This window comes from Oncorhynchus masou, chromosome 25 (assembly GCF_036934945.1).
Source record: "Oncorhynchus masou masou isolate Uvic2021 chromosome 25, UVic_Omas_1.1, whole genome shotgun sequence".
In the NCBI taxonomy this organism is placed as follows: domain Eukaryota; kingdom Metazoa; phylum Chordata; class Actinopteri; order Salmoniformes; family Salmonidae; genus Oncorhynchus; species Oncorhynchus masou.
The window spans coordinates 28,377,781-28,403,515 of NC_088236.1; the positions used below are offsets into that span (position 1 = coordinate 28,377,781).

The 25,735-nt window shown below is 45.1% G+C and overlaps 1 protein-coding gene across 10 annotated transcripts in view; it reads right to left on the reverse strand.

Annotated features, from left to right (window-relative positions):
- LOC135514047 (ankyrin-1-like) overlaps positions 1 to 24,939 on the reverse strand; it is a 149,328-nt gene extending 124,389 nt beyond the window's left edge. For all 10 annotated transcript variants that reach the window (XM_064937214.1, XM_064937207.1, XM_064937204.1 and 7 more), the window contains exon 1: positions 24,800 to 24,939. In XM_064937214.1, coding sequence (XP_064793286.1) covers positions 24,800 to 24,925 — 126 coding nt within the window. In that variant the 5' untranslated portion in view covers positions 24,926 to 24,939. The remainder of the gene's footprint in view (positions 1 to 24,799) is intronic.
- Between the last annotated feature and the right edge of the window lie 796 nt (positions 24,940 to 25,735).

Here is a 25,735-nt window from a genome sequence, read left to right on the forward strand (position 1 = left end):
TCGCAAATAAAATGAAAATAATGCGCCTACTCTCAAGCTTAGCCTTTTCTTAACAACACTGTCATCTCAGATTTTCAAAATATGCTTTTGAACCATAGCACAGTCACTAATTTGTGTGTCAGAGTATGCTAAGCTAGCTTAGCATTTTGAGTAGCATTTAGCACAGTCAACATTTTCACAAAAACCAGATAACCAAATAAATATAATCATTTACCTTTGAAGAGCTTTGGTTGTCATGTTCAATGAGGAGACTCTCAGTTACATAGCAAATGTCCAGTTTTTCCTGAAAGCATCTTTGTGTAGAACACGAAATCAGTCAGGTATGATTTTGTACATCACATTTGGCTACCAGTCAAATGAACCTGTGTGTCAAAATTCAGTCACCAACAACGTCAAACTTTTTCAGAATTAACTCCATAATATCGACCTGTGTGTCAAACATGGCAAACGTTGTTTGGAATCAATCCACAGTCAGTCAGGTGTTTTTTCACATATCTCTTCATTGATATATCGTTCAGTGGAAGCATGCTTTCTTCTCTGAATTCCATGGAAAAATACTTGCAGCTGAGTTTTGCGCACCAATTTCGTGCGCAGGACACCGGGCGGACACCTGGTAAATGTGGTCTCTTATGGTCAATCTTCCAATGATATGCCTACAAATACGTCAGTCAATGATGTGGACTGCAGACACCTTGGGGAAACGACAGAAAGGGCAGACTCATTCCTCTCAGCATTCACAGCCATATAAGGAGACAATGGAAAACGGAGCCTCAAAAATCCTGCTCATTTCCTGGATGCCGTCTCATCTTGGTTTTGCCTGTAGCTCACGTTCTAGGGCACGCACAGAGAATATCTTTGCAGTTCTGGACACGTCAGAGTGTTTTCTTTCCAAAGCTACCAATTATATGCATAGTCGAGCATCTTTTTGTGACAAAATATTGCACTTAAAACGGGCACGTCTTTTTATCCAAAAATTATATAGCGCCCCTAGAGTTTCAAGAGGTTAATGACTCCAACCTAAGTGTATGTAAACTTTCAGCTTCAACTGTACGTCTGTGTCAAGTGTGGACACTGGACAGACCACATATTGGCCATTTCCAAACGGTGGTGCTCTCCACTCAGTATAACCGACAGGCATGGTTCACTCTAGTCAGTAGTCATTGGGGATTGACTTGTGTCCTGGTCTGACTCAATGGTTTTTGAAGCTACAGAGATGTGATTTCCACCTAATGCTTGGTTGATGTGGAGCTGGGTTGATGTGGAGCTGTGTGTCAGAACCCCAGTGGGCTAACACAGTCAGTCAGGTGTGATGTGCACCTGTGTGTCAGAACACCAGTGGGCTAACACAGTCAGTCAGGTATGATGTGGACCTGTGTGTCAGAACACCAGTGGGCTAACACAGTCAGTCAGGTATGACGTGGACCTGTGTGTCAGAACACCAGTGGGCTAACACAGTCAGTCAGGTATGATGTGGACCTGTGTGTCAGAACACCAGTGGGCTAACACAGTCAGTCAGGTATGATGTGGAGCTGTGTGTCAGAACCCCAGTTGGCTAACACAGTCAGTCCAGGTACGCATCCCAAATTTCACCCTATTCCCTACATATTGCACTACGTTTTACCAGAGCCCTAGTGCACTAAATAGGGAAGAGGGTACCATTTGGGACAACCAGGCAACCATAGTCAGTCCAGTACAGCCCCATTGACCAGGAAGAGCCCCTTCAGGCATTCACCTGTCTGTCAGTCTGTCTGTCTGCCAGTCAATCTGCTGAATGGAGAAACAGGAAATAGTACCTGCCGTACTACATCTTTTCAAACAGAATTCATTTGGAAAAACAATCAAGATGAAACGTCTGTTTACCTGTCATAGGCTATTCCTGCTGCACCTCCATCCATCTCCATCCATCTCTTTCTCTTCGACCTCTAGCACTTCCTCTCCTCTCCCCTCTCCTCTGTCCTGTTCTATCTGTCTATGCAGCTATATCTTGCTGTTGATGGGAACAGATGTAGTGATGACGGTGCAGGGCTGTGGGCAAACCCCCACCCCTTCCTCTGGAACTAAAACATCCCAGTGCACACTTAATCTACTCAGCATATGTTGAGGACCACCTCTGCACGTCAAGTGATTTACACAGTGAGGTGGAACAGTGGCTGAGAAAGGGTCTAACATACAGCACAGCTGTGCCAGACTCTATTATGTCCAGTGTGTTGTGGATGATGGTACAGCAGGGATAAAGTGTCACTGTGGAAAGACACAATTGGAGATGCAGAGATACAATCGTGCCCCATACAGCAGGCCGGAGAGTTGGAGTGGACATGAGTGCTTAAATGTCACATGAGGAGGAATAGAACCAGAGGTGCAGTACCCTCACCTAGGGATATAACTAGTTAATCTGGGGAAGGGTATGATGGGGGGAGGGGGGGTGGTAGAGGAGGGGGGGTCCTTAGGGGAAAAAGCTTGCCAAACTTGGAAGAGAGGGAAGATACAGAGAGGAGAGGAAGCTGGAGTACTCCCCCTCCCTTTCCTCCAGTTGACACATGGAATCCACATCTACTACAGCTGGCTTCACCTGGACCACATGTGCTGTACTTGATTTCTGTGTACTACACGCTTGTTGAAGGAATTTAATTCCTCTGTTTTAATTCCCAATTAAAATTAAACACTCTGTCAATTCATAAGAATTTGTAAGACCCTTATTTTATAGGAATGGACAGAGCCCGGTCTTAAATCAAATAGCAGCCTTTATTCACGAGAGTACTGAGTACTTACACATTTTACCACAGTTAATAAACTGAAAATGACGTCAGCATTTTCTAAATGTTCCGTCTCTTCTTGACACTGGTAGAAAGGCTCTATAGTTCTCAATCATTCCCTCCTCGCCTAGAGCCAAGGTCAGCCAGTGTAGATAAGCATTCTAGTCAGTCTGGAGATATAGTTCATTCATTTGTACCAAGGAACAGACCGTCATTGTTCTAACTCTTGACCACATTCACCACATTATATTCAGTACTGGGATCAATAAAGAAAATTCATACATGTACAGTAACATAATAGTATTCTGATTAGTACATATACAGTAACATAATAGTATTCTGATTAGTACATATACAGTAACATAATAGTATTCTGACTCATCAGGCCTGATTGAAATGTATACATAATTAGTCATTATAGGTAAAAATTCCCTTAACAACGCTTCACTGGAACAGGAAGTAATTTTCTTCCACAGAGACCTCTGCAATACAATGACTCAGAGCCTGGGCTGATCAATAACATAGGACCAGATGGGTTATTTAGGATAGCGGTAGTGGGGAGAAGAGAGAGCGCGAGAGAGAGTGTCAATTAGCGTTTCCTGGGATAAAGAAATAGGGCCAGAGTAACGTAACGTAGCAGGTGTAGGTTCAGCCAACGATGCTAAGGGCGGGGCCAGAGAGACAGAGAGAAAGGTAGAGAGAGACAGACTGCAAGTGTGTCCGTGTGTGTGAAAGAGATCGCGAAAGGAAAGGGTTTAGTATTTGTGAATTGGTGACTTATCTCCTCATTTCCACACGCAGACTAAGTAGTGAGAACATCAATGCATCACAGCCCTTCGTTCAAGCTTGCTGCCCCTCTTGCAACAGCTACATATAGATTTTGTAGCCCCCTTGATCAGTAGCAAGAAAGTACAGATGGATTTGTAGCTGTTAAATATTTAGTTATATTTTATATATATTTTACGCTTAAGGGAAGAAGGGGCATAAAGGATATTGATGCAATGGTTGTTTTTGGGTGTAGTGGCCAGTCACAGTGCTCTGACAAACAATTTCTCTATTACCAGCAGACTACCTGCCCTGCCTCACACTGCCTTCAGCTCTCCTATCTATACCCCTTCACTTACACTCATTAAGGAGACATAGAGAGAGAAAGAGAGAAGAGAAGAGAGTGAGAGATGAAAATGGGAGAGTGGAGATGGAGAGGGGCATGTGGGAGAGTAACAAACATAATAGTGAGAAATAGACAGATTATTGGTAGACTATAGACCATCACACATTCACAAACACAAACTGGCACATATAGTCTCTAATCACAGTTATTCACGAGCAAATTACACATGGGTGTGTGTGTGTGAGCTGGATGTAATAGGTGGTTGTGCTGTGTCTCTGACAACAGGTAATTAGGGCCGTTTCTTGGCCAGCTATTGGCTCTCGGCAGGGGCAGGCTCACACACACATACAACCACAGTGCCCTGGGACAAGGGCAGAGGGGACAAAGTACTGCACCTCCTCTGAGCTTCAGAGCTTCAGAGAACGTTTTCCTCCCTGCAGTTGGGGGGTAGCTCCATGAGGCCCCATTGAGCTTCCCAAAAGACAAAACTAGCTGTGTGGTACTGGTTTCCCTTACGCACAATGAACAAAATATAATTATCCTCATCACAAAATAGAGAGAGAGTGTGATTGTTTATTAGAGAGTTGAGATGATGTCAGGTTTTAGTGTAATGATGTGGTCTGCTGTTTCAACACCAGGGGGCAACATTAGTCTCTTCCAGAACCAATCTAGTGCTGAGTAAGGGCTGAGAGAGAGAGAGAGAGAGAGAGAGAGAGAGAGAGAGAGAGAGAGAGAGGGAGAGAGGGGAGAGGGAGAGAGAGGAGAGGGAGAGGGAGAGAGAGAGGGGGAGAGAGGGGAGAGGGAGAGGGAGGGGAGAGGGAGAGGGAGGGGAGAGGAGAGAGAGAGAGGAGGGAGAGGGAGAGGGAGGGAGAGGGAGAGGGAGAGAGAGAGAGAGAGAGAGAGAGAGAAAGAGAGGGAGAGAGAGAGAGAGAGAGAGAGAGAGAGAGAGAGAGAGAGAGAGAGAGGAGAGGGAGAGGTTGGCTCTTTGTGGATGCATGTCTGTGTGCTCGGATACTGTACATTTGAGCTTACAAGTGAGCCTGTGTGAGGTGTGATTGACCTTGGAGAGTTGACGCATATATGCAGTCTCTCTCCTAACCTGATACGGCTACAGTCTGCAATGCACAGACAATTGCTCTCTCCTGTCTGTCCTTAAAAAAATGGCTCACTTCAGCCCAGTATTAAACACAGCTAGGAGCATTATCTGTTATGCATCACTGTTTACCACATCAAAGCTTATATAAAAATGATTTATTTTCATTATTTAGTGCACAGAACCTCCTTCTTTTGCTCTCTCCTCCTCTCTTAATGTGGATGAAGGATATTGGGGTGCTGACAACAGTACAATTGAATGATGGTCCATCACCTCTCCCTCTCTCCCTCTCCCCCTCTCTCCCAATCTCCCTCTCCCCCTCTCTCCCTCTCTCCCTCTCTCCCTCTCTCCCTCTCTCCCTCCCTCCCTCCCTCTAAATGTGTATCTAAAGTTTGGCGCAGAGTCAGGTGTAGATGGAGAAGGGGAGGGGGGGGAGCTTGAGCCAGAGCAATATCCTGGGTGGTGCTGCACTGTGCTGTGATAGAGGGAGGGAGGGAGGAATAAAGACATTGAGAAGGAAAATAGTATGAGGGAGATGTAGCCAGTGTGCGAGCAGAGGAGGACTGATGAAGGGAGGACTGGAGAGATGGAAAGAGGGACATTAAAAATATTTGAGGTCAGCCAATTAGAGAGGGTGACACTAATACTCTCCCAGCCCGACAGTAAATCCCTGCCCAAGACAGCACACGTGCCTGACACACACACACACACACACACACACACACACACACACACACACACACACACACACACACACACACACACACACACACACACACACACACACACACACACACACACACACACACCGTACTGTATCGATGCTGTTTGCGAGCTTCGACCCATCTTAACCATTTTGTGATTCTCTTGGTGTTTATTTTTACTTTCATTTCACAAAATGTATCCTCTATAATTTCTTATAACCGACAATAACTTTTTTTCAGATCGGCAGTTACTTCAACTTCGACTTTGTGTCATCTGCCCTGGGCTCTTTCTGTAATTCTGACCCAATTTTCGGGGTGTCCAAGAGGAAACCCGTTAGAGCGGCAAGAGTGGGGAGTCCTGTCGAGATTAAGGCAAAGGGAAAACCAGTCAACTCTTCCCTCCAGTCTATTGGAAAGTACAAAACATTAGGACCACCTTCCTAATATTGAGTTGCACTCCACCTTTTGCCCTCATAAGAGCCTGAATTCATTGGGGCATGGATTCTACAAGGTGTTGAAAGCATTCCACAGCAATGCTGGCCTATGTTGACTCCAATGCCCCCTACAGTTTTGTCAAGTTGGCTGGATGTCCTTTGAGTGGTGGACCATTCTTGATACACACAAGAAACTGTTGAACATGAAAAACCCAGCAGCGTTGCAGTTCTTGGCACAAACTGGTGCCCCTGGCACCTACTACCATACCCGTTCAAAGGCACTTAAATATTTTGTCTTCCCCATTCACTCTCTGAATAGCAGACATACACAATCCATATCTCAATTGTCTCAAGGCTTAAAAATCCTTCTTTAACCCGTCTCCTCCCCTTCATCTACACTGAGTGGATTTAACAAGTGTCATCAATAAGGGATCATAACTTTCACCTGCATTCACCTGGTCAGTCTGTGTCATGGAAGGTTCCTAATGTTTTGTACACTCAGTGTACAGTCACTTGATAATAAGATGGATGAGCTACAGGACTGCTTTGCTAGCGCTAATTGGAATATGTTCCGAGATTCCGCTGATAACATCGATGAGCTACAGTAACCACCTCCTTCACCGGATTCATCAGGAAATGCATCTGCAATGTTGTCCTCATAGTGATGGTTCGCTGCTTCCCCAAACAAAAGCCCTGGATTAACACAGAGGGCTACCCCACACAAGATGTCCCTCTACGACATCTGCAGAGTCATCAAACAAACAAAATAACAATATAGGAAAAAGTGGAATCATATTGCACAGGCTCCGCCGCCCGCCGCATGTGGAAGGTGCTACAGTCCATTACGGATTACAAAGGAAGATCCAGCTGTGATCTGCCCAACGATGCCACTCTACCAGATGAACAATGACAACACCACACCGTGCATGAGGGCCCCCACTGACCCAGAGGACTGGGTGATCTCACTCTCTAAGGCCGACATGAGTAAGGTCTTCAATCAGGTCAACTTTCGCAATGCCACAGGACTGGATGGTATTCCAGTGCACTTTCTCAGAGCATGCGCAGAACATCTGGCAGGAATATTCCTTTTCAACCTTTCCTTGTCCTGTCGTCTGTAATCCTCACGTCTTAACCTGACCACCATCATTCCTGTTCCCAAAAACTGTAAGGCTTGTTATGGCAGACATCAACTCCATCATCCCTCCTGTACTTCCTGTTCACCCATGACTGTAAGGCTTGTTATGTCAACTCCATCATCCCTCCTGTATTCCTGTTCACCCACGACTGTAAGGCTTGTTATGGCAGACATCAACTCCATCATCCCTCCTGTACTTCCTGTTCACCCATGACTGTAAGGCTTGTTATGGCAGACATCAACTCCATCATCCCTCCTGTACTTCCTGTTCTGTAAGGCTTGTTATGGCAGACATCAACTCCATCATCCCTCCTGTACTTCCTGTTCACCCATGACTGTAAGGCTTGTTATGGCAGACATCAACTCCATCATCCCTCCTGTACTTCCTGTTCACCCACGACTGTAAGGCTTGTTATGGCAGACACCAACTCCATCATCCCACCTGTACTTACCGTTCACCCACGACTGTAAGGCTTGTTATGGCAGACATCAACTCCATCATCCCTCCTGTGCTTCCTGTTCACCCACGACTGTAAGGCTTGTTATGGCAGACATCAACTCCATCATCCCTCCTGTACTTCCTGTTCACCCACGACTGTAAGGCTTGTTATGGCAGACATCAACTCCATCATCCCTCCTGTGCTTCCTGTTCACCCACGACTGTAAGGCTTGTTATGGCAGACATCAACTCCATCATCCCTCCTGTGCTTCCTGTTCACCCACGACTGTAAGGCTTGTTATGGCAGACATCAACTCCATCATCCCTCCTGTACTTCCTGTTCACCCATGACTGTAAGGCTTGTTATGGCAGACATCAACTCCATCATCCCTCCTGTGCTTCCTGTTCACCCACGACTGTAAGGCTTGTTATGGCAGACATCAACTCCATCATCCCTCCTGTACTTCCTGTTCACCCATGACTGTAAGGCTTGTTATAGCAGACATCAACTCCATCATCCCTCCTGTACTTACCGTTCACCCATGACTGCGTGGCCACGCACGACTCAAACACCATTGAGTTTGCTGACGACACGACGGTAGTAGGCCTGATAACCGGCGATGATCAGCCTCCCCCCCAGGAGGCTGACAGGGTTTGGCATGGGCCCTCAAATACTCAAACAGTTATACAGCTACACCACCCTCGATCGTATGGCGATTGGACAGCCAGGACATCACTGGGGCTGAGCTCCCTGCCATCCAGGCGGTGTGAAAGGATGGCTCGGAAATGTTTGAAAGTCTTGAGCCACCCAAGCCAGAGATTGTTCTCTCTACTTCCACACAGCAAGCGGTTCAGGTGCATCAAGTCTGACACCAACAGGGTCCTGAACAGCTTCAATGCCAAAGCGATAAGACTGCTAAATATCTAACAAAATGGCTACACGAACTGAGTTGACACTTTATTTTTATATTTGCACTGTTTCTATACACACTTACAGGACTTTACACACTCACAGGATTTACACACTCACAGGACTTTACACACTCACAGGACTTTACACACTCACAGGACTTTACACACTCACAGGACTTTACACACTCACAGGACTTTACACACTCACAGGACTTTACACACTCACAGGACTTTATACACTCACAGGACTTTATACACTAACAGGACTTTACAAACTCACAGGACTTTACACACTCACAGGACTTTATACACTCACAGGACTTTACACACTCACAGGACTTTACACACTCACAGGACTTTACACACTAACAGGACTTTACACACTCACGCACACTGACTCTCCAACACACACACACACACACACACACACACACACACACACACACACACACACACACACACACACACACACACACACACACACACACACACACACACACACACACACACACACACACACACACACACACACACACACACACACACAAACACACACACACACACACACAAACACAGAAACACACATCATATGCTGCTGCTACTCTGTTTATCATATATCCTGATGCCTAGTCACCTTACCCCTACACATATCTACCTCTATCACTCCAGTATCCCTGCACATTGTAGATATGCTATTGAACTGACCCTGTATATAGCTTACTTACTTTCTTGTGTTCTTCTTATTTTGATTTTGTTCTACTTTATGTTATTTTAAGTTATACATTGATATTGATTACTGCGTTGTTGGGTTTAGAACCTGCAAAAAAGCATTTCACTGTACCTGGCATTAAAACACACTAATTTTAATTACTAGAAGCACACACACAGATTGGAAAGAGTTCAGATCTGCCACAATGGAGTGGTCTTCAATAACAGTGGCAGTGTCGTATACTACCAATTGCTGAGTATAATATCCTGGATTCAGTTGATCTCATGACCTTGACTTGAATTGAGGATAAGGAAGTTCATAGCAAATCTTTGGCTTGCTGTCTCTCTAGGCAGTTTGCACCTGCAATAACGCCTAATATCTATTTCAAAATATATTCTACACTTAGCTGGGTTTCTGTTTAATTTGCATAGAGTTCATAGCCCAGAAATGGAATTAGCGCATTAAGTGTGGTGGGTGGGTTGAGCCAGTGAGTTGACAATCAGACAGACAGAAGGAGGGTGTAACTGTAACAGAACAGCCATTGATCAGTAACATATATTATGTCTCATCAGAGTCTCCAGTGGCATCTGACCTTTCACCATACAGCCTGCTCTAATCACCCCTTACATGGGTGTGGGTTGCTACTCCACCTGCACTGTGGCAGTGTGCTTGCATGTGTGTGTATGACAGGGAGGAGGAGGGTGTCATGGCCTCATCCTGTAGAGGTAATGGGGGAGACGAGGAGAAAGAAAAGGACAGCAGGATCAATCAGTCAGAGTCTGACAGTCAGAATGCTTCCTATAGGAGTTCAGATGAGGGGGTCTATATATAACTCAAACCATAGAATGATATATCGAATCCAATGAATTGACCAAAACCCTAACAAGGGCTGCATGACACCAACACTGAAACATTTCACAGATGAAATGACTCACTAAATTTGTGTTCCAATAACATATTATTGTCATTAGGAAAGAGTGGAGTGGAGCACTGGCACACGGAGCCCCTCCAACCCAAGGCCAAAGCCCTAGCCAGAGTCACACACCTCTCTCTCTCTTTATTCCTACACATAATGCGTACACACACACACACACACACACACACACACACACACACACACACACACACACACACACACACACACACACACACACACACACACACACACACACACACACACACACACACACACACACACACACACACACACACACACACACACACACACACACACACACACACACACACACACACACACACACACACACACACACACACACACACACACACACAGGGGACTTTTCATTATGGGTACAGAGACAGGCTCCACTGTACTCCAGTACGATTTCTAAGATGCACCCAAATGGAACATCTACACTCCACTGTAGAGTTATGGGTAAACAGAGGACACAAGGCTGCCTCCCTGACTGTGCCACACATCTACATCAGGAACACAATACACACATATCCTCCCTCACTCACTCTCCCTCTCATGCATTTGTCTGACAAAACATTGTTTGCTCAGAAAATAAGATTAATACAACATGAAAGAGACAGAATCCAAGCAACATCTCCAGTACCTCTCTGCAGTGAGCAGCCCGCTGCTACAGTAAACACTATTCCATTTCTCCCCTGTTGTGTAGAGCAGAGCAGAGCAGACTATGAGTACAGTTCTCTAGAGGCAGGCTGCTCACTGCAGAGAGGTGCGCTGCCTGCAGATGAGTACACAGTGTGGTGTGTTTGAACTGAGTCTCACGACATTGCTAAGAGAATTCCCTGAGATCAAGCCCCTCTAAGCCCCTGTCCTGTCTCTGTAGCTACCGCTTCCTGTCATCTTCTTTCCAGTCCCCTCCATTGAGGCAGAAGAAGCTTAGGGTGGGGAAGGATTGGGGGGGGGGGGGGCAGCACAAGCCCAGAAACAGATACCAAATGCTTTCCTTTTAAAAATGTGCTGCTGTCCTGTGCCAATATATCACATTCTTCTGGAGAGTTGTTTCCCCCCCTCTCTCTTTCTCTCTTTCCCTCTTTTTTTGACCATGATGTGGATCCGTTTCAATCAGCCTGATCTCTCAATTCTTGTTTCAGGGAGTTACGTAAGAGCTGCGCTATCAGAATAACAATTGGGAGGAGAGTTTAGTGCACTGGAGAGAGAGAGAGAGAGAGAGAGAGAGAGAGAGAGAGAGAGAGAGAGAGAGAGAGAGAGAGAGAGAGAGAGAGAGAGAGAGGCTATTAATTTAGTAACAGTGAGGTGGGGACAGGACAGGACAGGATGGGAGCAGAGCTCAGATAGCATCTCTGACAGGGTGGCTGTGTTAATGTGTTCAGGGTTGGAGCTGTTTTGCTAAGAGACAGATAAAGAGCCTAATCCAGACCTGGGAGGGAGGCAAGGAGGCTGCAGTACAGCGCTGCAGTTTCACACACACCGCACAACACTGCAGAATCAGGTTATGCTACTGACTGAATGTGGGGCTCTCAAGCTCATAGCTCTAATGACAAAACAATGTTAGCCATTACTTCTATAATGCAGACTAACTGACAGAAGGAGATAATGTTATTGCTATTCAACTGGACTCTGGCCTGGCAGCAGTGAGATGAGTACTGCAGTAAACAGGAGTTGATGATCTCGCAACTCAAGCTCATCATAATCACTACTGCCAGGCCAGAGGCCAGTTGAATAAGTCATCAGGACCAAACACCTGCCCTTCACAGTCCATCCATCCATTCACACAGTCAGCTACACTTCATGAATCACAACAGGGTGGCTGCACTTACCTAGAACCTACGGTCAAGGACATGTAAACTATAGAGATATGTGAATATACACAGTGTACAAAACATTAGGAACATCTTCCTAATATTGAGTTGTACCCCCGCCCCACACACCCTTTTCCCCTCAGAACAGCCTCAATTCGTTGGGGCATGGACTCTACAAGGTGTTGGAAAGCGTTCCACAGGGATGTTGGCCCATGTTGTCTCCAAAGCATCCCACAGTTCTGTCAAGTAGGCTGCATGTCCTTTGGGTGGTGGACCATTCTTGATACACACAATAAACTGTTGAGCATGAAAAACCCAGAAGCATTGCAGTTCTTGACACACTCAAACCAGTGCGCCTGGCACATACTACCATACCCCGTTCAAAGGCACTTTGATGTTTTGTGTTGCCCATTCACCCTCTGAATGGCACACATACACAATCCATGTCGCAATTGTCTCAAGGCTTAAAAATATTTCTTTAACTTGTCTCCTCCCCTTCATCTACACTGAATTGAAGTGGATTTAACAAGTGACATCAATAAGGGATCATAGCTTTCACCTGAACAGTCTATGTCATGGAAAGAGCAGGTGTTCCTTATGTCTTGTATATCAGTGAATAATACATGCAGCAATAACACCAGTAAGTGTGTTAATGCAGAGTCCTGCAACCTGCCCTGACGGATGCCGAATGTATGCATTTTTATTGTAAGAAATTATGGCGAGTGCTTTATCAGAGGGGGGGGGGGGCAGCATCACGTGACCCCTCCATTTCCACTTTAAATTAAAAGAGTGTGGGCTGCTTCACGGTGCATTGTGGTATACAGCCACCCAGCCACCAGCCCCACAGCCGCCCCATAGCAGGCCGGAGATTGAAGATGGAGATGCTGTTTTGCCTCCATAAAAATAACTGAGAGGCTGTCCAGACCCGCTGAGTCAGCTGTCGGAGGGGTCCCACGGGGTCAAAGGGCTGATCAAGGTGCTGACAGACACAGGAAATCATGCACACACACATGTTCACACACATAAACACACACACACACACACACACACACACACACACACACACACACACACACACATCTTAATTATGATTGGGACAGATCCGTTACCACACAGAGATGGGAGATGGGCCCGCTGAAGTCTGGTTTCGTGGCTTGTTAGGTGTGCTGCAATAAGCAGCTTTCTCACTGAATTGTTTACATGCGGATACACTTATGCACACTCAGCCCAAAATCCTCCACTGATCCACACCAGCAGCCACCCTGGAGGTCTGAGAGTGAGGGCAGACAGTAGCAGCTGCTGAATCCAGCTACAGAGGACATACTGTGGGACAGAGGAGAGGACCTGGCCTGGGCCCTATGGTCCTACTGAGACCTCCCATCCACAGCAGTGGGTCAAACAGCCCACTGCAGAAACTCACAAACACACACAGCTGAGCTCACCTCTACTGCTACAACACAAATAACCACTCTATGCAGTAGGCACAAGAACCAAAGACAATCAACTCCAAACAGATCACCCCCAATTCAGCCATCCAATAAGTCTCAAGCATAGGGCTCTGCCAGGACTCTAACCTCCTCCCTGTAGGCTCATCGTTGTTGGTAATCAGGCTGTTGTATTGTCAGCACACACACACACACACACAACGAGGAGAGAGGAAAGAGAGGCTGTAACGCTTAGAGAAGAGGCTGTGTTTTTTTCACTGGACTCTTTCTCTCTTTCAGGGGGAGAGAGAGAGACGGAGAGATAGAGAGAGAGAGACAGAGAGATAGAGAGAGAGAGAGTGGAGGAGAAGAAAGGAAGACAGGGACGCATGAACGCTTGGAAAAGGCAGTGCTGGGCTGCTGATACAGTGCTGTCACCTCTACTCTGCATTAAGGCTGAGATACTACTACTAGTGCCACAGTCATCACCCACCAACACTGTCTCTCAGTCAATCTCCACTACTGGCCTGGGGTACTATCAGCTTGCAGGCTACAGACACTAAGACCAGGGGACAGGAGTAGCCATGTCTGAGATAACACATCCAAACCCTTACATATCGTCTTCTTATATGGAATTGCACATTCAAATGCACAAAGATGTACACAGTGTCTTCACAGACAGAGGTTCACACATACATTACATACAAACAGACACATTGAGGCAGACTGTATTATTTAACGCACACATTCTTATTCACACTTGCTGACACACACTGGCCGTGTCCAAATACCTGTACTTCCGTTCTAAATAGTAGGCTGACTGTGACTGCAATTTTTTTTATGTTATGTGACATTTCGAAAATGTTGTATCCTTTAAATGCCAGAATGTCATACTCGTTTCGGCTCTTCGTCTAGTAGGGTTCACTGCACACTACTGAGGAAGAGAAGTGTCTTTTCTGACCTGTGCGTTTGACAACAGCTGATAATCAGACAATCAGATAGGAGGACAGTCTGTGCCAAAATGAACGAATAGCGGGAAACAATGCAATTGCGCAGAAGATGAAACATTCACAGTATGGGTAGGATATTGATGTTTGTTGCTTATTGCATACAATTTTACTAAACAGTATGTTCAAAATGGAATGCAGTATGATTAGTATACAGTATGTCATTTTAGTAAGTAGTAGGAAAGACAGATTTTTGTGAACATGGCAACTCTGTGGCAACTCTCACCGCCAATTCAGCCATCCAATAAGTGTCAAGCATAGGGCTCTGCCAGGACTCTAACCTCCTCCCTGTAGACTGTCTCATCATTGTTGGTAATCAGGCCTACACCTTTTGTATTGTCAGCACACACACACACACACACACACATGAGGAGAGAGGAAAGAGAGAGTAACGCTTAGAGAAGAGGCTGTGTTTTTTTCACTGGACTCTTTCTCTCTTTCAGGGAGAGAGTGAGAGACAGAGAGATAGAGAGAGAGAGACGGAGAGATAGAGAGAGAGAGCGGAGGAGAAGAAGAAAGGAAGACAGGGACGCATGAACCAAATAATCCTTAAGGTACTAAGACAATTCCCAGCTAGCACATAATGTTCTGAGAACCATATGTTTCTTAGCTCTTGGTGATAGCATGGTTGTCCTATGGTTATTTTGCATAAAACCTTGCCACAACTTTCTGGGAATTGCGCAGGATAGTTCGTTAGCTTTGGAACATTCTCCGCACATAAGACACTTGAAAAAAACAAAGGTTATTTTCTTGTTATTTAATTACTTTAACAGAACGTTTCTTAAATGTTCAAACATGGTTACATTTCATTGAAATGTTGGTAATGCTCTAGGAATGTTATCCAACTGGCTTGACATTGGAAATGTTCAAAAATAGGTAAAAGAACATTAACAAACAACGTTCTTCTGTTGAAATTTCAGTACTTTAGCATAGTTTTTCCTACAATTTTCCTCATGGTTCTTTTTAAAGTCATGTTCTCAAATTGTTCCAAGAACGTTAAGAAACAACATTCTTCTGTGTGAATTTCAGTACTTCAGCACAACGTTTCCTCAATGTTCTATTTAAAGGCATATTCTCAAAATGTTCCAAGAACGTTAAGAAAACATTCCAAAAAAACCCACAAGAAAACTTTAGTAACATTCAGAGAACGTTCTTTGAATGTTATTTAAAAACATATACAGTACATTATGTTTTCAGCATCAACAAAACTCTCTCTATCCTTTATCTTGTTAAATGTGTTCAGGTGTGTTGGCCGTGCCCAATTGTCCACACCTGATCTTAATGAGTCCTTGCTTCCTTTGAAGTGGGGTCTGCTTGAATAGACTAAAATGAACAGCTTTGTATGGGTAAAAAAACAAACATGGCATGCTAGCTCCATCCTGGTGGCGCAGTGGACTAATTCCATGGATATAGAACAGAACATCATAGGTTTGAATCTAACTGACACAGCGCCACAATAAAACAATATGTGTTTACATGATTAATCATTGAGCAAATGAATTTCCATGTGTCCTATCTGTGCTTGGAGTTCAAAATAGTTAACCCAAATTAAGCTAGCAGTGTTATTAAAAGTCTTATTGTAACATGTTCTTATAATGTTATTTATCACCTTAAAATAACCTATAATTTGCATTATCAGAACGTTAATGAAAACTTTCAGGGAACCATAGTAAAATGTTCAAAGAACCTCCCTGCAACCTAAAAATAAACGTTACCAGAAAAGGTGAAATTTTCAGAACTTTCAAAAAACATTTTCATCTGTCAAGGAAAGTATGGGTTCGTTCCCAGAACCAATGGGAAACCAAAAATGTACATTCCCACAACTTCCAAAGACCTAAATGTGCTAGCTGGGCTGGCATCTGGAGCAAATCAGTCCCCGAATGGCCAAATACAGATTAAAATTCAAACTGTAAAATTGAAAGACTTTTTCTAACTGGTTATATAGCTTTAAATTGACCTTTGCTGTATTACCAGAGGAGAAGTATACCTTTTAGTCTTAAATGTATCAGTTTGACTTATTTCCACTTATTTTCTGAAGTCAGATATTTGGTGTTCTATCTATTCATATCACAGTATAAAATATAAAACGACAGGTAAGAGTCATGAGGAAGTATCCAAGGTCCTGTGTTATATATATGTTGTTAATGTTCTGAGGACTGTAGGCCTTAACATGACAATGACATCTGAGCAAGGTAAAGTTGACAAAATATCTCCACCATATCTCTACCTCGATAGCATTTAACATAGAGTTCCCTGAATAGAATGGGTTTAAATGCCGACACAAACACACACAAACATAAAGAAAAATACTCTGTGCTCACTGGAACAATAGGTCTTTGTTCCCAAAGTGACAACCCTCATTTTTCCAGAGGAGGAAAATCATTAATAACAATGTTGTGTGTAATAGGATGACGTTGCTAAAGACCTGCAGAGCTACAGACCATCTTGACACACCTGGGTGAGTCAGACAGTGGAGTAAAATACATTGCTATTGAAGTTGTTTTGAGACCAGGCCAATGTCACACTGCTGTCTGATAGTGAAGACAGTTACAGAGGGAGATGCATCAGTGCTCACAGACCCAGATTAGCATAACTGGCCATGTCCAACAGCTTTTGTGTGTCTGACGCAGTGTACCAGACTGGAGCCATCACCTGATGAAACCTCTTTCATATGGTGCCAAACTGAGGAACAGTTAAAGAAGCCACTGTCAAATGTTTTTGTCCAAACATACAGTATACATATACAGTACCACTGCAGGAAACAACCTTTTCCCTGTAAAAATACAAAATATTGAGTAGTTCAACTAGGGTACATTGGTTGCGTGTTTGTGTTGTAGACCACACATACTTCTTTCCAAATGTGTAAAAATAAAACATGCTTGTTTTGTGTTGTGGGTTTTATAACCACGTCTTTATACCCATTAGTTCAACCATTTATCCAGAATGTGATCATCTCCAAACACAATACCCATAATTGTCTGGGAAAAAGATCGACACCTTGTGGTGGTCCCCGAAAGAGGTGCCGGTTTAGCTTTACTGTAGGTGCAACTATCCCAGAGTCCCGATAAGAGGACGAAAATGACCAGAAGGAGACAGGGATACAACTCACACTTTATTACCACACCAAACAGACACACGCACATGTCAAACAAGAAGGAAAAATTGTGAAAGTGACAGTGATAGTTGTTTTCTACAATGGAATAGATGAAACAGGGAATCTACTGCACAACAGCAAAGGCTAATAGCAATGTAGCATGTTGCACAGACTAACAGTAACAGCTGTAATGCACACAATGTAATGACTAGAGAAAAGCATGTAGCGGCTAATACCATTGGGCTAGTGAGCAGGACATAGCACCATAAACACACTATGTACATTAGCAGTGAGCTAGCATGGTATACAATATATACAGTGCCTTCAGAAACTATTTACCCGCCTGGACTTTTTACAGATTTTGTTGCAAAGAACGGTTGTTTTTTTCTTTGTATTATCTTTTACCAGATCTATTGTGTTATATTCTCCTACATTAATTACACATTTCCACAAACTTCAAAGTGTTTCCTTTCAAATGGTATCAAGAATATGTATATCGTTGCTTCAGGTCCTGAGCTACAGGCAGTTAGATTTGGGTATGTCATTTTAGGCGGTGGTTCACACTATCAGTTTAGCGCGAATGCTACCATCTATCCACGGTTTCTGGTTTGGATAGGTTTTAATATTCACAGTGGAAACAATATCCCCTACACACTTCCAGATGAACTCAGTGACCGTGCCCGTGTATACATCAATGTAATTATCTAAGGCTACCTGGAACATATCCCAGTCCGCGTGATGAAAACAATCTTGAAGCATGGATTCCGATTCGTCGGACCAGTGTTGAATAGACCTTAATACGGGTATTTCCTGTTTGAGTTTCTGACGTGATCTGATTTGCCGAAGAGAGGGCGTGGGAGGGCCTTGTAGGCATCCCAGGAGAGAGAATAGCAGTGGTTCAATGTTTACCCAGCGTGAGTACTACAGTCAATGTGTTGACTGAACTTGAGTAGCATTTTCCTAAAATTCGGTTGGTAAAAAATCCCCAGCTAAAATAAATGCGGCCTCAGGATATGTGGCTTCCAGTTTGCATAAAGTCAGTGTGTTTCCTTGAGGGCCGTCGTGGTATCGGCTTGAGGGTGAATATACACGGCTGTGACTGTAACAGCAGAGAATTCTCTTGGACGGTAATACTCAAGATCTGGTCCATCACACTCTGGAATAGTGCTGGAGCACTTGTGATTCCAAACTGTAGACAACAGTACCTGAAGAGCCCCTCTTGACTTTTCATCCACGTGTATCTGCTTGGCAGAGGTTGGTTTTGCTGAACTTCTGACTTCCGGCTAAGCCCGCAAAAAGGTCGTCGGTGTGAGGTAGTGGATGCTGCTCAGCGGACAACACATGGTTAACTGTGACTTTAAAGTCTCCACATTTCCTGATTCTACCATATTTTTAAGAACTGGTACGAATGGTGTAGCCCATTCATACACGCTGACCAGCTCCAGTACTTTTATTATTGACTAGATCGTCCAAATTAGCCTGGACTTTTGGTCTGATAGCATAAGGTACGGGTCGTGCTTTCAGAAACTTTGGTTTGCTGTCTGGCTTAATGCTAAGCATCACTGCCTGTCATGCTACCCAGCTCTCCATTAAATACTTCTCCATGTTTTTTTATGATGGAGGGTAGGCAATTGTCTCCATGTATCATTATACATGGTGAGTGCTGGCTGCAGTGGAAGGTAATTTCAGTGTCTTTTGTAGGCTCTCTCTGATACAAGCAGACACAAGAGATACAGCTGCCCCTGTGTGAATCTCCATACGCACCGGCTACCCCTCTAGCAAGGGAGAAACATGGTAGCCTTGTGACTTCCTCGTCTGATGTGTCAATCACCTCAGTGTTCTCCTTCTCTATAGTGTGAACATGTATCTTCTTCTTTCGTTGGAATGTCTATTTCTTGTTTTTAGTCTTTGACCTTTTCTCGGGTTGGGGTGTAGGGTTTGAACATAGCCTGAAGGTAGTGAGGGTAACACATTGAAGTTGAACTTGAGGTGGTGGGCTGACATCCAAGCTGAGATATCCGCCAGGCACTTAGAAATGCATGTTGCCTCCTGGGTGTTAGAAGGGGGGAAGGAGTTAAGTTGTGGACTAGCAATGATAGCAATGATAGGAGAGACCATGTGAGGATATGACCGAGCTGAGTGACTTGGTGTATAGAGAGAAGAGGAGAGGGCCTAGAACCGAGCTCTGGGGGACACCAGTATTGAGAGTACGTAGTGCAGACACAGATATTCTCAGTGTCACCTGGTAGAAGTGGCCTGCTAGGTAGCATGCAATCCTAGACTGTGCAGAGCCTGTGACCCCCAGCACTGAGAGGGTGGATAGGAGGATCTGATGGATGACAGTGTCAGTTGAGTGACCAGTCTTGAAGCCTGACTGATTAGGGTCAAGAAGATTATTCAGAGAGAGATAGAGAGAGTTGGCCAGAGACAGCAAACTCAAGTGTTTTGGAAAGAAAATATAGAGTCTGGAGAAGGGAGGAGTAGTTGGGATCGAGCGGGCAGGTTGTCGGGTGACGAATAGTCAATAATAGTCAATATTTCATCTGAAGAGAGAGGGGAGAAAGAGGTCAAGGCATAGGGTGGTTCTGTGTGAGTGGGACCAGTGGACTCAATAGGCTGAGTGAATGAAGAGCAGTGGTCGCCAACTTCACTTCTTTTCAAAGTGGTTGACAAAGAGTGAGGTGGGAAGGAGGGATTAATGAGGGATAAGAAGGTGGAAAAGAGTTAGAGGCAGAAGCTTGAAATTTAGAGTAATATAAAGTGGCTTTAGCAGCAGATATAGAGGAAGAGAAGGTAGAGAGGAAGGAGTGAAAGGATGATAGGTCCTCCGAAAGTTACATTTTCCTACATTTTTGCTCAGTTGCCTGCAGCCCGGTTCTGTAAGCTTGAAATTAGTCACTGAGCCATGGAGCAAACAGGGAGGGTCGAGCCAGCTGGGAGGAAAGGGGACAGTGCGAGTCATAGGATGTGGAAAGGGAGGAGAGTATGGTTGAAGAGGCACAATCAGGAGACAGGAGGGAGAAATATTTAGCAAAAGGGAGAGGTGATAGGTTAGCCAATGTCAGGAAATTAACTTATCAAGGTGTCATGCTCATTGAGGATCTCTCCAAGGGCACCTGGGAGGTGATAGATGACCAGTGGACAAGTGACAGTGACAGCATGGAATTCAAATTAGGAGATAGACAGGTGAGTGAGATTGAAAAAGCTTGATTAAGAAGAAATGAGTAGCCCTGTGCCACCACCGCGATGACTAGATGCTCTCAGACTATGAGAGAACACGTAGTCAATAGAGAGAGCAGCTGTGGTAGGAGTGTTGTCTGCAGTGAACTATGTCTCTGTCAGGACCAAAAAGACAAGGGACTAAAGGGCAGCATAGAAATTAACTCTGCGTTCTTGACCGCAGATCGGCAAATGCTGCCAGAGACCAGGAATTCCACATTCATTATTCGCGCAGGGTACACTAAAATAGAAGGGTTGCAACCACGGGTGGGGAGAGTCTGTAAAGCCTACAGAGAGAGGAGCGAACAGGCATATAAAACACACACATATTTGCCAAAGCCACAGAAAGGCTAAATGAGAAAATTAACAACTCAAACAACTCGGCAGAACCTCTTTATTTCGGTGACGATCTTAGTTTTGCAGAGAGACCTCCGCTTACAAATGCCGCAAGCTAGTTAGCGGGGTGTACACTAATAGCATTTCAATGGGTGATGTCACTTGCTCTGAGACCTTGAAGTAGGTGTTTCCCTTGCTCTGCAAGTGCTGCGGCTTTTGTGGAGCGATAGGTAATGATGCTTCATGGGAGGGTGTCAGTTGTGGATGTGTGCAGAGGGTCCCTGGTTCAAGCCCAGGTAGGGGCGAGGAGAGGGATGGAAGCAATGCAGTTACATTGATGCTGTTGACCTGGATAACTGGTTGCTGCGGAAAAGTAGGATGCCAAAAGGTAGGATGTGTAACCGGTGTGAAATGGCTAGCTAGTTAGCGGGGTTAGTGCTAATAGTGATTCATTCAGTGACGTCACTCGCTCTAAGACCTTGAAGTAGTTGTTCCCCTTGCTCTGCAAGGGCCGCGGCTTTTGTGATAGGTAACGATGCTTCGAGGATGTCAGTTGTTGATATGTGTAGAGGGTCCCTGGTTCGGGGCGAGGAGAGGGACAAAAGCAAAACTGTTACACCCGGACTACTGTTCAGTGGTGTGATCAGGTGCCACAAAGAGGGACTTAGGAAAATTCCAATTGTCTCAGAACAGGGCAGCACGACTGGCCCTTAAAAGTACAGGGGGAGCTAACATTAATGATATGCATGTCAGTCTCTCAAAGTGGAAGAGAGATTGACTTCATCACTACTTGTTTTTGTAAGAAGTGTTGTACAGAGCTGTCTGTTTAAACTACTAGCACACATCTCGGACACCCATTCATACCCCACAAGACAAGCTACCAGAGGTCTCTTCACAATCCCAAGTCCAGGACAGAAAATGGGAGGCACACAGTACTCTATTCCACATCAGGTAACTGGTGCATGCAGTGGAATCAGATTGTCTTTTTTAAAGGTAAAAATACACCTTATACACAAGTACATTGTAATATTGTTGTATGGTGGTATTATACATTTTGTATTGTAGATATGTAGTGGTGTAATAATGTTATATGATGTACGGTTTTATCTTTTGTTTTATATGTAATGTAAGTGCCTTAATGTGCTTGGACCAAGAAAGAGTAGCTGCTGCCTTGGCAGAAACTAATGGGGATCCCTAATAAATACAAATAGAAATAATAGGAGACAGGAATTAGTTTGTGCACAGTCGCTAAATGCTAACAAGCCCAAGTGAACATAAACAAATTGCAATGACAGACACCCCAGCTCATAAAGTTGTACAACAATCTTTAAAGGTTTTCTGCACACACAAAACAAATATTAGACAGCAGGGTTCTTGATCCAAGAAAGGATTGATTGTCTCTGCTGTAACCCAAGAAGCTTGATTTTACAAGCCAGCCACTTAGCAAGCAAGTGAGCAAACCAAATGCATAGCTGGAGCCCTAAGCTGGAGAGATTTTTTTTGGCACATTTTATAAGATATTTAGCTGATAAACATTAGTAGAGAATTTCAAGTGTAACTTGATCACCTCTCTTGCACTGCACAATAGTGGATCGTCACATCACGAAAGCTTCCATTTGCTCCGTGGGCTCTTTGTAAACAAATGTACCATGTGACTACTGGGCTGGCTATATCAGCTGATTTAGGAAATTAAAAAATAATGAAAAATTAATGGAAAAATACTGCAACAGACAAAATGATGAACACAATCTGCTTGATCTATAACCTAGTGCACAAGATGACTGCAGGCATTTATTTTTAAATAACAAATATTCCCCAATTTTTTGGCCGGGTTGTTGAAATTTGTATCGTGGGTTGCATTAAGATCCTCAAACTTTTACAGATGGACAATCAAGAGCATCGGGCTGTATCAGCACCCGCAACCGCAGGGCTCTCCAGAGGGTGGTGTGGTCTGCCCAACGCATCACCGGGGGCACACTGCCTGCCCTCCAGTACAACTACAGCTCCCGATGTCACAGGAAGGCCAAAAAGATAAACAAGGACATCAACCACCCGAGCCACGGCCTCTTCACCCCGTCATCATCCAGAAGGCGAGGTCAGTACAGGTGCATCAAAGCTGGGACCGAGACACTGAAAAACAGCTTTTATCTCAAGACCTGTTAATAGCCATCACTAGCCGGCTACCACCTGGTACTCAACCCAGCACCTTAGAGGCTGCTGCCCTATATACATAGAATCAATGGCCACTTTAATAATGGAACACTAGTCACTTTAATAATATTTACATACTGCTTTACTCATCTCATATGTATATACTGTATTCTATTCTACTGTATTTTAGTCAATGCCACTCCAACAAGAATTTTTCTATACCCGCAATAACGTCCGCTATATAAGTGTATGTGACCAATAAAATGTGATTTGATTCAACACACACACACACACACACACGCACAAATCAAAAAGGCTGAGCGGAATGCTGAACACGTGCACTTATTAACTGTGAAACCTGTTGAATTGTTCAACACAAGTCTATCACAACCCAAGGATTGTGGCATGTATCAATACTGAGGCTGATTTAAAAAAACAGTGGACTTAACAGCCATGTGGGTGGGATTAGACCAGCAAGTAATAACAGACAAAAGTGATAAAAGAAGAAGGGGCATTTCCACTGCTCATTTTCATTCATGAAACTAAGTGAAATGTGACTGTCCCAGCCATAATCACGGATCCCGCTGATACGGCCAGTGACTGATGAAGCAGAGATTTAGTGTTTGTGGCAAGTGCTACTAGTGCGACAACAGCCACCAGCTCTGGCAGCGCTGTGCACAAGGTTCCAGTATGAGAAAAGCCTGCAGGTATGTATTACTCCTTAGTCAGCAGTCATTAGGACAATTCTTTAAAGTGATAGTTCCGGATTTTGGCAATGAGGCTCTTTAGCTTCTTCCCCAGTCAGATGAACTGGTGTATACAGTTTTGTTATATCATGCTAGTGTCACAGTATAACTTTAGACCGTCCCCTCGCCCATACCCGGGCGTGAACCAAGGACCCTCTGCACACATCAACAACAGTCACCCACGAAGCATCGTTACCCATCGCTCCACAAAAGCCACGGCCCTTGCAGAGCAAGGGGAACCACTACTTCAAGGTCTCAGAGCAAGTGACGTCACCGATTGAAATGCTATTTAGCGTGAACCACCGCTAACTAAGCTAGCCGTTTCACATCCGTTACACTAGCTGTTCCTGTAGACTTCCAATCACTGCACTATCGCTAGTTAGCATTGGCTCGCAAAACTAACTCTATCCTCCTTAATAATTAACGCAGATAGAGCGAGAGAGCGACAGAGAGATAAAAGAAGAGAGAAAAAGAGGTAGAGTACCAGACAGACCCATAGGACAGTTCTGCCACAGGACAGTCAGTAAAGCAGGAAGAGGAGTAGGAGAGCATGCAGTGTGTTTACAGTTTCCTCATGTCTGTATGCACAGTACATGTCTGCCAGTGCCACTGTGCACACACTGTAGAAATGCATCAGTATTTGTCCATGTGTGCCCCAGCACCCCTGATCAGAGCTTAGCATGAGAGAGAAAGAAGGGGGGTGTCTCTCTCCCTCCTGCCCCCTCTCCATCTCTCCCCCTTCCCACCCCCTCCGACCCCCTGTGAGTGGACCCCTTACCTTGCGCTTTTTATCCCGCGATCGGTTCCTCTTCTTGGCCTTCTCCTCCTCCTTCTGCAGGCGCTCCGCCTCAATCTGGGCTTCTAAATCCTTATTCTTGCGGAGATGTTTGGCGGCTTGTGCCATATTTCAGCCTGGTTGAGACGACTGTCTGGTGGAGATGAAGGTGGTAGAGGCCTGGCGAGGTCCTGGGTTGGGGCTGGGGAGCTGGAAGACTGCAGTGCTGGAGGCCCTGGGTTTGGGTTGGGGCTTGGGGGTTGCAGTGCTGGAGGTCCTGGTTTTGGGCTGGGGCTTGGGGGTTGCAGTGCTGGAGGTCCTGGTTTTGGGCTGGGGCTTGGGGGTTGCAGTGCTGGAGGTCCTGGTTTTGGGCTGGGGCTTGGGGGTTGCAGTGCTGGAGGTCCTGGGTTTGGGCTGGGGCTTGGGGGTTTGGGGTTGCAGTGCTGGAGGTCCTGGGTTTGGACTGGGGCTTGGGGGTTGCAGTGCTGGAGGTCCTGGTTTTGGGCTGGGGCTTGGGGGTTGCAGTGCTGGAGGTCCTGCCTGTCGTGGGCGGATGCTGATGGTGCCAGTGTGCTTTCCTACGTATGGCCTTGCAGCGTCTGATGGCGTGCTCACATTCTGCCTCCTCCTCCTCCTCTTCAGCAGTGCAGTCACACACAGGGAGGCAGTCCTCAGCCGTCTGCTGTGGGATGCTACTGCAGAGCATCACAGAACCCGCTCTCTCTATCTCTTCCTCTCCCCTTCTCTCTCACTCATGTACACATTCCCTGTGTAATTCTTTTTGCTCCTTCTTCCTCTGCTCCTCCGTTCCTCCGTTCCTCCTCACTCTGAACCACAACAAGGGAACAGAACAGGGGGAATGCAGTTGATGCTGCAGACTTTTCTGTCTCTTTTTCTCTCTACCTTTCCCTCTCTCTTTAGCCTCTAAAGTCCCTCTTC